General features: G+C 39.6%; 4 protein-coding genes across 4 annotated transcripts; 3 read left to right on the top strand and 1 right to left on the bottom strand.

Moving 5' to 3' along the window:
• Positions 1-2,467: 2,467 nt before the first annotated feature.
• LOC6739659 (selenoprotein F) lies at positions 2,468-3,363 on the bottom strand. The gene is made up of 3 exons (XM_002076517.4): positions 3,206-3,363; positions 3,032-3,150; positions 2,468-2,896 (listed from the first exon to the last, which is right to left on the bottom strand). The coding sequence occupies exons 1-3, from the start codon at positions 3,242-3,244 to the stop codon at positions 2,518-2,520; spliced, it is 537 nt and encodes a 178-aa protein (XP_002076553.1). The 5' UTR covers positions 3,245-3,363; the 3' UTR covers positions 2,468-2,517.
• A 399-nt stretch (positions 3,364-3,762) lies between these two features.
• Positions 3,763-8,229, top strand: LOC6738491 (protein spitz). The gene is made up of 2 exons (XM_016169327.2): positions 3,763-3,902; positions 7,164-8,229. The coding sequence occupies exon 2, from the start codon at positions 7,258-7,260 to the stop codon at positions 7,909-7,911; it is 654 nt and encodes a 217-aa protein (XP_016032337.1). The 5' UTR covers positions 3,763-3,902; positions 7,164-7,257; the 3' UTR covers positions 7,912-8,229.
• LOC6738490 (NEDD4 family-interacting protein 1-like) lies at positions 3,763-10,406 on the top strand. Its single transcript, XM_016169328.3, has 2 exons — positions 3,763-3,902; positions 8,559-10,406. Exon 2 carries the CDS (start codon positions 8,561-8,563, stop codon positions 9,362-9,364), a length of 804 nt encoding a protein of 267 aa, XP_016032336.1. The 5' UTR covers positions 3,763-3,902; positions 8,559-8,560; the 3' UTR covers positions 9,365-10,406.
• Positions 10,407-11,251: 845 nt separating this feature from the next.
• LOC6738489 lies at positions 11,252-12,353 on the top strand. The gene is made up of 2 exons (XM_002085259.4): positions 11,252-11,402; positions 11,482-12,353. The coding sequence occupies exons 1-2, from the start codon at positions 11,343-11,345 to the stop codon at positions 12,187-12,189; spliced, it is 768 nt and encodes a 255-aa protein (XP_002085295.1). The 5' UTR covers positions 11,252-11,342; the 3' UTR covers positions 12,190-12,353.
• Positions 12,354-12,412: the final 59 nt, after the last annotated feature.

Genomic DNA, 12,412 nt, shown 5'->3' with positions numbered 1-12,412 from the left:
AATCACGTAAATTATATATATACTTATCTTAGGTAACTTTATTTTTGAGAAGTCATACGTTTATAGTAAGCAGCGGTAAAGGAAATTGATATTGTGGCTCACATAAACACCAATTTTTTTTTCTTTTTACATTAGATATTTCAATAGCAACGTCGATTATTGGCCCTTAACAATGAAAGTCCTGCTGGGTTTTACAGCTTTTAGGCATCTAGTTTTAGTTTTTGCTACTTTCTTGATGCCAGTTGTAAATTCATTTTATATACAGAAAGTACATATATATCGTAGTTTTTGCAACACGGACCAGTTGAATGCACCCTAGTTGCTTATATGGCACACAATTGATAAGAACGCAAGAAATTCTCGGATTCCAATTGTAATGCATACCTCGGTTTTGTATGTTTGTGTGTGTGTGTGCGTGCGCAAGAGTAATCATAATAGCAAATAATTAGTATTGATTACAGCGCCTCGCCATTGATTGATAACAGTATGCAAAACAGAAAATGCTATATTTGCTAGAACGTCAATGTTTTAGTAATTACCCTTTTAATAGTACTTAATTGGGAGACGACATCCAAATTGAGTACACATACTTAGGTGAGAATGGCTTACTTCTTTACTTCAACTCCAAATTCTTATAACCGTTTCAAAAATATAATAGAATATTTGAAAATATTCAAATTAGCTTTAGTTTCTTGAACAGCTTACATATACTTTCAGATTTTAGCAAGCATATTGACATCCTACTCAGCTGCCACCAACACATTTCCCCCCAGATCCTTTAAAATAAAATAGTACATTTGTTGTTCTTTTCATTTAGGCGGGGCACGTGCCCAAAGTGCGTACATTTGGGGGTACATTGTCCCTGGATATACATTTGTACTGTACATATATCCGTACGATGGGGTCTGCGTGTGATAGCAGCGGCTAAAAATAATCTATACGCATCAGAGGGGCCCAGCATTGACGTTAGAGATTGGATTTGGATTGGATTGTATTGGCACACGTACTGGCTGCAGTCCCTTCAAGGGCAGCGTTGATAAAGGGTCCATCACAGTGGTGCAAGGACGATGAAACATTCTCCAAACTCGACGTACTACATTCCATTGTAGCATCATGAAAGGCGTCTTAGATTGCAACAACAAACAACAAGGACAGCACTTAAGAATTAATAATGTATAGTAGTGTATACTTGTAATTAAACGTAAACAGGCGATAGTGGACCTATAAACAATATTATTTGCTTTTCGCTCTACCGCTCGAAATGCTGAATTTGTGATGCTGTAATCAGTTGTAGGAGCATCATGGAATTTGTTATGCATTTCTCAAAATTCGAATATAGCTAGTCGTTTACTTGCATAAATACTGTTGTATTTGTTTATAATCATCGCATCCAAATAAACTGCATGCCGTAATACAATTTATATTAAGTTAACTTGATGGAGATCAGTTATAACATGATCCACATTGTGCAATATTTTAAACTTTTCACAGCTTACATCATTACATTACTTCCAAACCCAATATCAAATAGCATTTTTAGTACATTTAAGAAATATATCTCTTTTTCAGGATTTGCTTTTAAAACATTGTAGTTCATATTACTTTAAAAACATTTGATCCAAGTATTTCAAAGTAGGATGAAGTTATTAAGGTAAAAGTGATAGGCAAAACATTATTATTAAATTGTCATTACATATCGGTGATGTTTCCTCAGATCACCGATCCCATTATAATATGATTGTGGTTGACTTAGGAACTGTTTGCTCATGCGCGTTATCCGGATAAAAACAAGATTAAGAGAGCGGAAAGACGGCGATGTCAAGGCTGCGTCACACATCGGAAATAGACATCAGCTACGATTTTGGCGGGCAGAAATATGCTGTTTGCCGTTTCAGTTACCACAATTACTCCAGCAGGCTGATCAAATATTGATCGACTTGAGGACCCCCACCATGTGAGTCCACTACGTCACTGCTGACGGCCACAAAGGGGGGAGGGGGGTGGTGTGATGTCTTTGCGATAAGAATTTCGGCTACAATGCCGCGAATTTGTTGCCTCAGCCGGGAACTTTCCTTTGCCATCGATAACAAGATAACAAATAAAATGATTTAATTTGTACTTATGAATCCAAAACTCCCACGGCGTCGCATTGCAGTAACTGGCTTTCCAGTTACTCCCAAACTGTGTGCACAGCTTTTCCGCGGTGGCGCGTAGAAAAGCTCGGAAATATGCGCCACCTTGCAGTGGCTCTAAAACCTTTTAAAAACTAAATCTAATTTGTAAAGTTATAGAATAATCTCTCATATTGCAAGTAAATTTTATTTATATCCTTGATCTTGATGTTTTTATTCTTTAAATTCAGTGGTTTGATATCCCAGAAGTTTTTATTTTATTAAATAAGTTAAACCTCTTCGACAGAATATATTTAACAAAATATAATATAATTTTGAGAGAAAATGGTACTGTCTATAATTTTGTTTATGATTTTATTAATCTACAGTTTTGGGAATGCTTATTTTATATCCTGTTGGTGCGCAGGTAATCATCATCGTCATCTCCATCGGCATCCTCCACCACGCTGTACGAACTCTTGCCGGCACCATCCTTGGCCAAATGCGTTTCGAAGAACTCCTCGACAGTGTCCGTGTTCCACTTGGTTATGGACAGCGTCTCCTGCACCTTGCCACTGGCATCTAGGAGCTTGACTACGGGATCCAGTCCTCTTACGTATTTGATCTGCAGGTTGGGGAACTTGGCAGGCCGGCCGCTTTGAATGAAGGCCTGAATCTGCGGATAGGCCCGGAATTTGCAGGTGCACACCTCCAGAATGGCCTTGGCATATGTCCTCTGTGCCGCTGGCTGTTGGTCCAAAGTGCAGCATTGCTTGCACTGAGGTCTGAAATATTAAAATCGGCTTAATAAAAAAAGGGCATCTGATCTAATTAGATTTTGAGATTAATTAAAACAATTAGCATGTGTATATATGGAATGATTAAAGCAAGCTCGACTAATTAAATGTTATTGAACCCACTTGATGGTATCCAGTCCAAAATCATCCAGTTTCTCGCAACTGGAGCACATTAACTGGGCCTTAATAAAACCCAACGCCCGGCAGTCGGCGGCCGTCAATTCGGCTTGGATTTGCTGGCACTGTAGGGAATAAAATATAGATTATAAACGTGTCTTGGCTTCAGACATAACTTACACTTAACGCCAGTAGAAGAAATATCGCATATTTATGCATTTTTGTGGCTAAATTCTAATTAAATTTACTACGTCCACGTCGTTGTTTACAAAATTTTCTTAGCTTAGTGATGTGGAGAACGGAAAATAACATTATTCAGACTTATCGATTATTTTCGGTTTGCCTTGTCTTTTCATCGTTTAGGGTATTCAGTATAGGGCTTATTGAATTGGAAAATTAAACCAATTTTTCAACAGCTTTAAAAGAATTATTAATATTATTTCTAGATATCTATTTCAGCAATTTGACACTTTTGTAACTACGCAAGCTTATTTTCCGATGTTAATGCCTAATTTCCTGTGATTCGATAGCTTATCACGCTTTCATCCCTACAATCGATACGGACTCCCCAGCAGCTGGCCACCACTAGCTCAGAAATCGAAGATTATTCGTGGTTGTGCATTTGTTTTTTTCGCTTCGCTCGCGAAGTGAGCCCAGTTTTAAATTAGTTTAATTGCGTACAGTGAAGCCACTCGATAGCGAAACGCATACTGTCGCAGTTCAGCCAAAAAACCAACAGTATTAGCTGTGTGCGTGTTTGGCAACAACAAGTCAACAAAATTCGAACAAAATCAATAAAACGGAAACGTGAGAGAGCGCTGCGCAAAAGAGAAAAGCGAACGCAATCGCAATCGACCAACGCATAGAAGAAAACAAGGTGAATAAATAGAACATGGCACAGAAAAGACGAACTAGAATCAAATCGAATTAAAATCGGGTACAGAAATAGACGTCAAAAGAAAGGGCGAAGAAAGGGAAACAAATAACCGTTACAGGAGCGCTCCTGAAGATTTAAGGCTCTCTCTCCCCCTCCTCAGCACTTTAGCCCAACTTGTGCGTTTGTGTGTGTACATGTGTTTATGTTTTGTTTAGCACATTAATAATCTTAATTCTGCTAGATTTCGCCACTCAGGTGCTAAATGCTAAAAAAAAGTGCACACTCTGATAAGTCTACCTGTGTGTCGGTGTACTTGTTTATTTAATTCATATTTACACTAGTAAATTAATTCATTTGCCCTTGTACAATAACAACAAGCGCCGTTTGCTTGGAAACTCGTTCTCGCAGTCGCCCGCCTCCCCTCTTCGCCCCTGCTCTTATTCTTTCTCTATTCCATTGCAATACCACTGCATCTGTCGGTGTTTGTGTGTTTTTCATTCAATCCAGGAAATTGCCCCTTGAGAGACCTTCCATTCAGACGGCTCCATCTGCATCTTCTTCAGCTTCTTCCGCTTGCATCTTCATCCTCTCTCTTGTGCTCCCGGTCCCGTTTAACTGGTTTACTTCATGCTTTATTCCAGTGATGCCTCCTCTATTGCCCTCTCCCTCGCGCACACCTGCTGCTTGGCAGCTGTCCACGCGCTTAAATTTCTTATCACCGAACAAACTCCGGCTGAAACCCAAAACCTGGCTCAAACTGCGTTGTTACTTTTCCACGGCAATTCGCTAATTTCCAACGCCTTTTGTCACGGCCCTGTTGCTTTCTCCCTCTCAAGCGCTCTAACTCCCTCTCCCGTCCTTTTTTTACATACACGCAGAGACAGTAAAACTTGGCTACGACAAACAATCTATTATTCCATAGATACCAAATAAAAATAGTTCTATAATTTTTTGTTTTTTAATACGAAAACTCTTTTGAAATTACAGTTCGGGTTCAAAAATTCTCATATCTGTTTCAAATATAATTCCATGTGTTGACATTTGGAAATGAATTAGCTTTTTTATTTAATTTAAAGAATCAAAATGCGTTTTAAGCGAATGCATACGCATTAAAAGCAAACGAACAACTAATAATATCGATTTAGTCGCGTTTAAACTTCTATAATAATTCTCAGCAATGGAAAAACAAGCGTATTTTCCAGAGAACCTTACCTAAGTTTTTGTATATATTACATTGAAATTAATTCTATGCCAGCTTTGTAGCATGTTAACGATAAGTGTACTTGAGCCCCATTGTTAGTGAATAGTTAAGAAATAAGACTGAGCACAGTCGCTTTACATTGGGATTAATTGTGAAATCCTCGAAATCTTCTAATTTAAAATGATATTGCTAAATGTATTGGCAAAACGCAGATAAGTTCAACTGTACAATATACAATCTCTCGGTTTCGTGCAATTTTGCAATTTTTCAAATGCCCGCACATCTGACTCATCCACAGGTAACTGTAATTACTGCCTAGCATCCACATGCTTTCCGCACCTGTGGATGGTATTCGTCACCTTATCAATACGATTTCTCCTTGTTGACTTTATTTTAGATATTCCTGCGCACAAAATTGGCAACCCGTAAATTGAATTATACAGATAGTACTGTTCATGTTTTCCTATATTTATTGGAGTATTTTAAAGTTATTCAAGTTAATTATTTTGTCCATATAAAACCAAATCCTTTTGTATTGCGATACTTACAACAATCCAATTGATTAGCATATGATATCAAAGTTTATTTCTGTGTACTCTGCTGTTTGAGGTCAATTTTTGATAAGCCCCCAGGTGCTCATTTAGCTCGTTGGCGTCTATTAGCTCATTATTCAAGCTTACGTCCGGCTCACCCACACACCCACAGATATAAAAAAAAACTATAAAAACCCCATACATGCACTCGCAAAAATTAGGGCCAACTTAAGCCCACTCACGCAGTTTCTTTATTGGCTTGAACTATTTCTGTTTTGCTTGTTTGGCTCCGTTTTTATTTCAATTGACCGAAAGGTCATCTTAATTGCATTTGTGTGTTGCGACTGTCGCACTGCCCTACTCGCACTCGCACTCTTCTCCTGCCATTTCAGCTGTCAACTTTCACTCGTAAGCATTGTTGTTGTTATTTTTAGACGTAGGTGCGTGCCACACATGTGATGGGAGGAAAAGAGAAAGATTTATGGGGCTGTGGGCTCCGTAAAGCTTTACAGAGCGATTGGACTCGGTTCAGTCCAAGGACTCGCCACTGTGGATTAAGATTCTGACTAGTGACGAGAGTCCTAGGAATCAAATGCTAAATACTAATATTTGTATCTAATTCGTGATTGATTGAATTGTACTTCTTCACTTCCAAGTCAACTGTAGAAGAATATAACTTTAGTTTTGATTGATAATTTAATATATTGCATGTTTGAATAATAAAATAGTTAAATTTCACTGACATATTTCTTAATATAAATATAGACAGTTAAGTTGGCATGCCTAGCGTTTATTCAAAGCATTTTGATCTGTTAGAGCAGCTGGAAAGTTTTAATTAACGTTAAGTGGTATTCCGAAAATGAGTGTTTCTGAAAACGACACTGTTATTGTGAACATACCCATGCGAAAGCTGAATCACAACTAAGACAAACACCTATTTGTTTATGTTGTTATACGCCCACTCAAATGGTCGCTTGTTGCTTACAAATAATGTATTTGTTTCAGCAGAATTACTCAATATCGTTTCTGTTGATATAAACAGCTTTGAATATCTTTCTAATTATTTTGTTTATATACCCAACTGGATCAGTTACATTCTAATGAAGCTTGTACTTGTTCATAACAAGGCGTTTCAAAATCCTAAGGTTAAGTCAATTTTTAATACGTTTAAATACATTTTGTATTAAACCGTTTTTATATATTGAAGTGCCGGAAGTGTACGTTATGTTAAGTGAGAGTGTAAACAGAAAAACCAATTGATAATGAATGCAGGCTGTGCAAGTGCCACAGCCGCTTGGGTTCCGCTCGCGATTCCGGCCAGGTAAATAAACGATGTCATTTTGTTGTTAAAAATTTATGAAATTCGATTTTCTGTTTCTCTCGTTCTCACTTAGGTCGAGGAGCATAGGTTGTAATTGTGAGAAGGAGGCGGCTGGCGGTGCTAGGCAGGCAATTAACCCACACAGACCCGAACACGCGCTTACATTTTTGATTTGTTTTTAATTGCACTTCGTTTTTGTTTTGCAGCCGCCTGCCAGCCAAAGCCAAGAATTCCACATTACAAAACACCTCACACTGCATTGCCACATTCCCAAGTAAGCTGCCATGAGTTAAGATCAAGATGCGAGCCCAGGATCTGCTGTTGCTTGCCACCGCTTTAATCGGCGCTTACCTACCGCTCACCGCCGCCTGTTCCTCGCGTGCCATCGCTAAGCCGCGGCCCACAGCTGCACCGATCCTGCCGCCGGATAATGTGGAGATATCCACAACGCCGAGGCCGAATGTCACCTTCCCGATCTTCGCCTGTCCACCGACCTATGCCGCCTGGTATTGCCTGAACGATGCCACCTGCTTTACGGTGAAGATCCACAATGAAATCCTGTACAACTGCGAGTGTGCGCTGGGATTTATGGGACCGAGGTGCGAGTACAAGGAGATTGATGGCTCGTACCTGCCAACCAGGAACCGTGTGATGCTCGAGAAGGCCAGCATTGTTAGCGGAGCAACGCTGGCACTTCTGTTTATGGCCATGTGCTGTGTGGTTTTGTACCTGCGACACGATAAGCTGCAAAAACAAAAACTGCACGACAGCACCACAACCACAACGACCGACGGTGGCTGTCAGAACGAGGGCATGGACGAGGTGGATGGCTTGCAACCCTTGCGCCCAGTGAGACGTCCCTTTGGCCCTTGCCGCATCCTATCGCTGGAGGAGGCCCACCTTCAAGCGAAAGCCTCCAATCGCCCCAGGCATTGCAACGAACTTTTGCGCTAACTAATTAGCCTGGCTGCTCATTTGTTTTTAAATGTCTAACATGTCCAACTGTTTATTTTAACTGCTAAACGAAACTATTATTTTTACCATCTGATTGAGATGGCGAATGCCGTAGTTCTAAGTGCCTACTGACGTGCCTATAACACATTTAGATCAAGTATTAACGAACGAAAACTGATTGCTCAGAGAGAGATAAAAATAAATCTAGATATAGTTCAATGCAATTTTGGCAGCTAGCCGCCCATTTATTTATTATACACCTAATTTTATTAAAAAACGCGTGAACTAATATCGTCAATAAAAGCGAGAACTAAATCACCTGCTATACTTTCAATTTAGATAATGCAAATTTCTAAGAATTCCTTTATAATTTGATTGGGAATTCACCATGGCCTTGATTTTCCTTTTATTTCAGAGATGCATGTAAATACTAAACAGATGATCTAGGCTTCTGTGTGAAAAGCTTATCATGTTATGTTAAGCTACACGAAATAAAGGATATCTTAAATTTAGTATGTAAGAAAGAAAAGAATTTCTTAAGAATCTTCTTTTTTGAGACGGCACCTTAGGCTGTCAAAAAAATGTATATACTTTGTAACCCCTTAAGCACTGAATTAATTTTCCCGATTTTCGTTTGTAATTTCCAGTCATGCCGCACAACAACCAGCCGTCTCCCGGGGATGATCAGTTGGGACCTCCAAAGGCGGACTTCAGTGCTCCGCCACCGTACGAGGCGAACGTGGGCCATGGCCAGCAGGTGGCACTGCCGGCTCAGATGCCACCGCTGGCCCTAGCCACACCCGATCCCAGTCAGATCCCGATGCAGATGCAGGTGCAGCTGCCGGGCCAGGCGGACCTTATGAATGCACAACTGCCGCCAGAGATACATGGGAAGTTGCCTACGTACGAGGAGGTTCAAATGGAAAAGTCGCTGAACGGAGAGCTGCCGCCCGCCTTTTTGACTTTGCCCTCCTCGCAGCAGCTACCGCCGCCGCCGAATCCGCTACTGCCGCCGAATCCGCTGCGCGATGGAGCCGCTTCTGTGCGATCCGCCCAGCCGGCACTCACGTTCATCGCCATCGATGCCAGCGATCCGGAAAATAGTCTGTCCACCACCGACAACTTGCTCGGCACGGACATCATGTTCATCACGGCCTTCATTGTGGCCTTTTTGTTCAACTGGATCGGCTTCCTGATGCTCACCTGTTTCTGTCACACAATCGCCGCCCGATATGGAGCATTGTCGGGATTCGGATTGTCGCTGGCCAAATGGACGCTGATCGTGAAGCACTCGACGGACTTGGCCTCGCACGAAAACTCCTGGCTCTGGTGGCTGATCTGCGCCTTTGGCTTTCTGATCAGCATACGCGCCTTAATACAGTATGTCAGCATCAAGCGATCGTGGCGCCTTCTTTCCGCCTCTGCCCAGGAACGGCTGCTATTCTTTTACTAGGTGCACCTGGAGGCTTTCCAGTGGCCGTCTTGTAAATACGTTGTGGGTGGCTAGGAGGCTCGAACGCTACCCGATCCCAACACCCTCTATTCCCCAGGCCCAGCACACGAAAAATCAACGCAAACTTGTTTTGGAGAGTTCTCGAAATCACTATGGACTTGAAAGTATTCCCTCAAATGTATTAGTCAATCACTTTCTTCAAAAAAGAAGTAATGGTATTCAAAAATATACTTTGTATATCCGTTTACTACACTTTCAAGTCGCAAACTTATTGCATTAGCTTTGAAGAGAATTTTCTTTTAAAAACTAAATGTATTGAACACTTTTACCTTAAGCCAATTGTAAATTGTAAACGGTGCAGCGGCTTAGATATGGCAAAGGAAAACTGGCACCGTACACAAACCCCAATTCTTTTTTTAAAACTCCTATCGATTTCGCGAGCTATCCGATTTGTGGGTTAGCGTTTTTGTAGTTTCTGTGTTAACTAGCGCAACTTAGTCCATGGAACCGGCAACTGTAGGATAATGACGTTAAAAATGTGTGTTGAAAAGTGAAAGGCGAATGCATCTTCGCCTGCTCCCCCCAATCGATTATAATTGTAAATGTATGTGAAATGTGTATGGATATATAAATATCTCACCCTTATTGATCCCTCTACACCCCCAGAAATTCCCCCTAGGCCTTTTAGTGGCGCCCATGCACTTGAAACAAAGACACAAAACAAACCAAAAAATAAATGGGATACAAAAATATAAAGGGTCGAGATAGAAAAGTATGCCACCCATATCTTTTGTTGAGCCCATTTTACGCTGTGGTACTTAATTAATTAACTACACAAGAGCCAGCAGTAATACGAATGCTAAACACACACAAACAACTATTGCTAGAACATATGATTATTGCCTATTATAACGTTAAATTACTATGTTTAATCCCTTTGTATGTAAATCAAACGATGCTTATGCATTGCAAAGGGTGCAGAGTCGCAAGATCTGCGCCAGTTTTATGCAAATTCAATAAAAATCGAATGATGTCATTCAAATATGGAACTTTTATTTGGTACTGATCAAAATGAAGGAATATTGGAAACAAGGCACTACAAAATCGGAATGATTTTCTTTCTGTCAATTTGAATAAAGCTACGCATGTCTAAGGTTAGTTTTCAGCTTGAATTTGTTGAATCATTAAATTATGAACTAATAGTCGAATCAAGCTGTTTCGGAATCAACTATTTCTGTATCCTTTTCCGTCGTAACAGGTAAAATAATATATTTCTGTCTGTCCGCGAGACTACCTAAATTCTTCAGTACGAGTTCTAGAGAACTACAAGGGCTAGAAGGTTTTGGGTTTTTTCAGATCAAAGCTAATTTCAGGTAAAAATTGTATCAACGATGTCTTTTGAGTGTGAGTGTATGCTAAAATGATTATTATTTATTTTATAAAATATTATTAATATGAATCAAATAGAATAGTAATTTTGTTTGAGTAACCATCGTGTTCCTCTTGAATAATTAATTATTTTCTTCAACTTGGCTTTTGATATTTTTATTAATAAACAAAGCCTACTTTATTATCAATACCGACCGATTAAGGAATAAGATGGATTTCTCAAAAACAATTACCAAATTTACAAAGAAAAGCAATTATTTTAGCATGCTTATATTTCATCGGAATATTGATAAGGAACTCATGTATAGTCAATTTATTATTATTATTTATTATTATCAATATATTATACCTTAATTTATTTTATTTAACGTAGTTAACCACAAAACACTAGGCTAGAACACTAGGCTAGGAAATTTCAGACATTCTAATTCATACCAAAGGTCACCAGAAAGGTACTCAAAGGCTATGTACATATGTATGTATATATAGCTTGATAACAGATTTTCTGATTGGTCTCATATTGCGACAATGAGTATAAAAGGCCTTCTTCTGAGCAAACATAATTCAGTGTTCATTGTTCGTGGGTAAGATGAAGGCAGTTACTTCAACAGCGTTGGGCTCGATCCTAGTGTTATTATTGATACACTTTGTAAGTTGAAACTAGGTCATTATTTTGTTGTATAGTGCATTTTGACATATATACAAAATATTTCTTATTCTTTTAACAGACATCTGCAAAAGATGCGGAGGTTCACTTAACAAATCCTCCAACAGAGGGCAGACTGGTGTGTAATCCAGGGTATCATATCGTGGTTAAAAAGGGTACCTTGTATTATAATGGCAGGAAGCTTGACGAGAATGCACGGTATGCGCCGAAGATGGCGTGTGATTTGGAGCAGAGTTGCAACTTTAAATTTACACGGCAAACATTGAGTTACATGAGCACAGCGATTAATGACGGCACACAACTAACTATCAATTACGACTGCAAGCGGGATAACTTCCAAGGAGATCCAAGAAGGATAACAGATTATACGAAAACGCAAGGATGTCCGCAAGACTCTTTTGTTCAGAAACACGTCGCATATTTTAACGATGAAAATATTGCTCCCAAGAGGGATAACCCCGTGGCACAAAGGGAAAGGGAAATGATTGCCATGGGCGTCTGTGCTCAGGTCAAACGTTTTAGGCAAAACAACCCAAGAACGCCCATCGATCCACATCTTGGCACGGTCTACTTGATATATGACAATCGAACAAGTAAAAATGATTTCGTGCCGAGTTCCGATGCTAGAAAGTGCCAACTTAAGGACAGTGCTCTGGCCAAGACATACAAGTATAATTGCGAGAGGAAGGTGGATAAATGGACATGTACTTTTGCCGGCAAGGGAGGGGACTTGGCCATACATGACAAGGTCACAAGTCACTTAGGATGATTATCATATCCAGGACTCAACGCTCAAACGGAAATCCAAGCCATAACGGACTAATTTTCTTCCAAACCCAATTTTTAATATACATGCAATTGATCAAATTTGTAATAAAAATATTAATAAAAGGATAAATTTTCTTTCATCTATCGTGATGGAATAGAGCTCTATATATCTGGTATTATACGCCAATAATATTCTAGCAAATTTGTATGAGCGTGAATAGTTA

The sequence above is a fragment of the Drosophila simulans genome, chromosome 3L, assembly GCF_016746395.2.
Source record: "Drosophila simulans strain w501 chromosome 3L, Prin_Dsim_3.1, whole genome shotgun sequence".
Lineage (NCBI taxonomy): Eukaryota > Metazoa > Arthropoda > Insecta > Diptera > Drosophilidae > Drosophila > Drosophila simulans.
This window is presented reverse-complemented; position numbering and strand designations above follow the sequence as displayed.

What these genes read in the sequence shown, in the direction of transcription:
- LOC6739659 (XM_002076517.4), bottom strand. Translation starts at nt 3,244, where the DNA reads ATGCATAAATATGCGATATTTCTTCTACTGGCGTTAAGT. An exon ending in TTCTTCTACTGGCGTTAAGT is followed by an intron (nt 3,151 to 3,205) that starts GTAAGTTATGTC and finishes TATTCCCTACAG; the next exon opens with TGCCAGCAAATCCAAGCCGA. An exon ending in TTTGGACTGGATACCATCAA is followed by an intron (nt 2,897 to 3,031) that starts GTGGGTTCAATA and finishes TTAATATTTCAG; the next exon opens with ACCTCAGTGCAAGCAATGCT.
- LOC6738491 (XM_016169327.2), top strand. Translation starts at nt 7,258, where the DNA reads ATGCGAGCCCAGGATCTGCTGTTGCTTGCCACCGCTTTAATCGGCGCT.
- LOC6738490 (XM_016169328.3), top strand. Translation starts at nt 8,561, where the DNA reads ATGCCGCACAACAACCAGCCGTCTCCCGGGGATGATCAGTTGGGACCT.
- LOC6738489 (XM_002085259.4), top strand. Translation starts at nt 11,343, where the DNA reads ATGAAGGCAGTTACTTCAACAGCGTTGGGCTCGATCCTAGTGTTATTA. An exon ending in TGTTATTATTGATACACTTT is followed by an intron (nt 11,403 to 11,481) that starts GTAAGTTGAAAC and finishes TTCTTTTAACAG; the next exon opens with ACATCTGCAAAAGATGCGGA.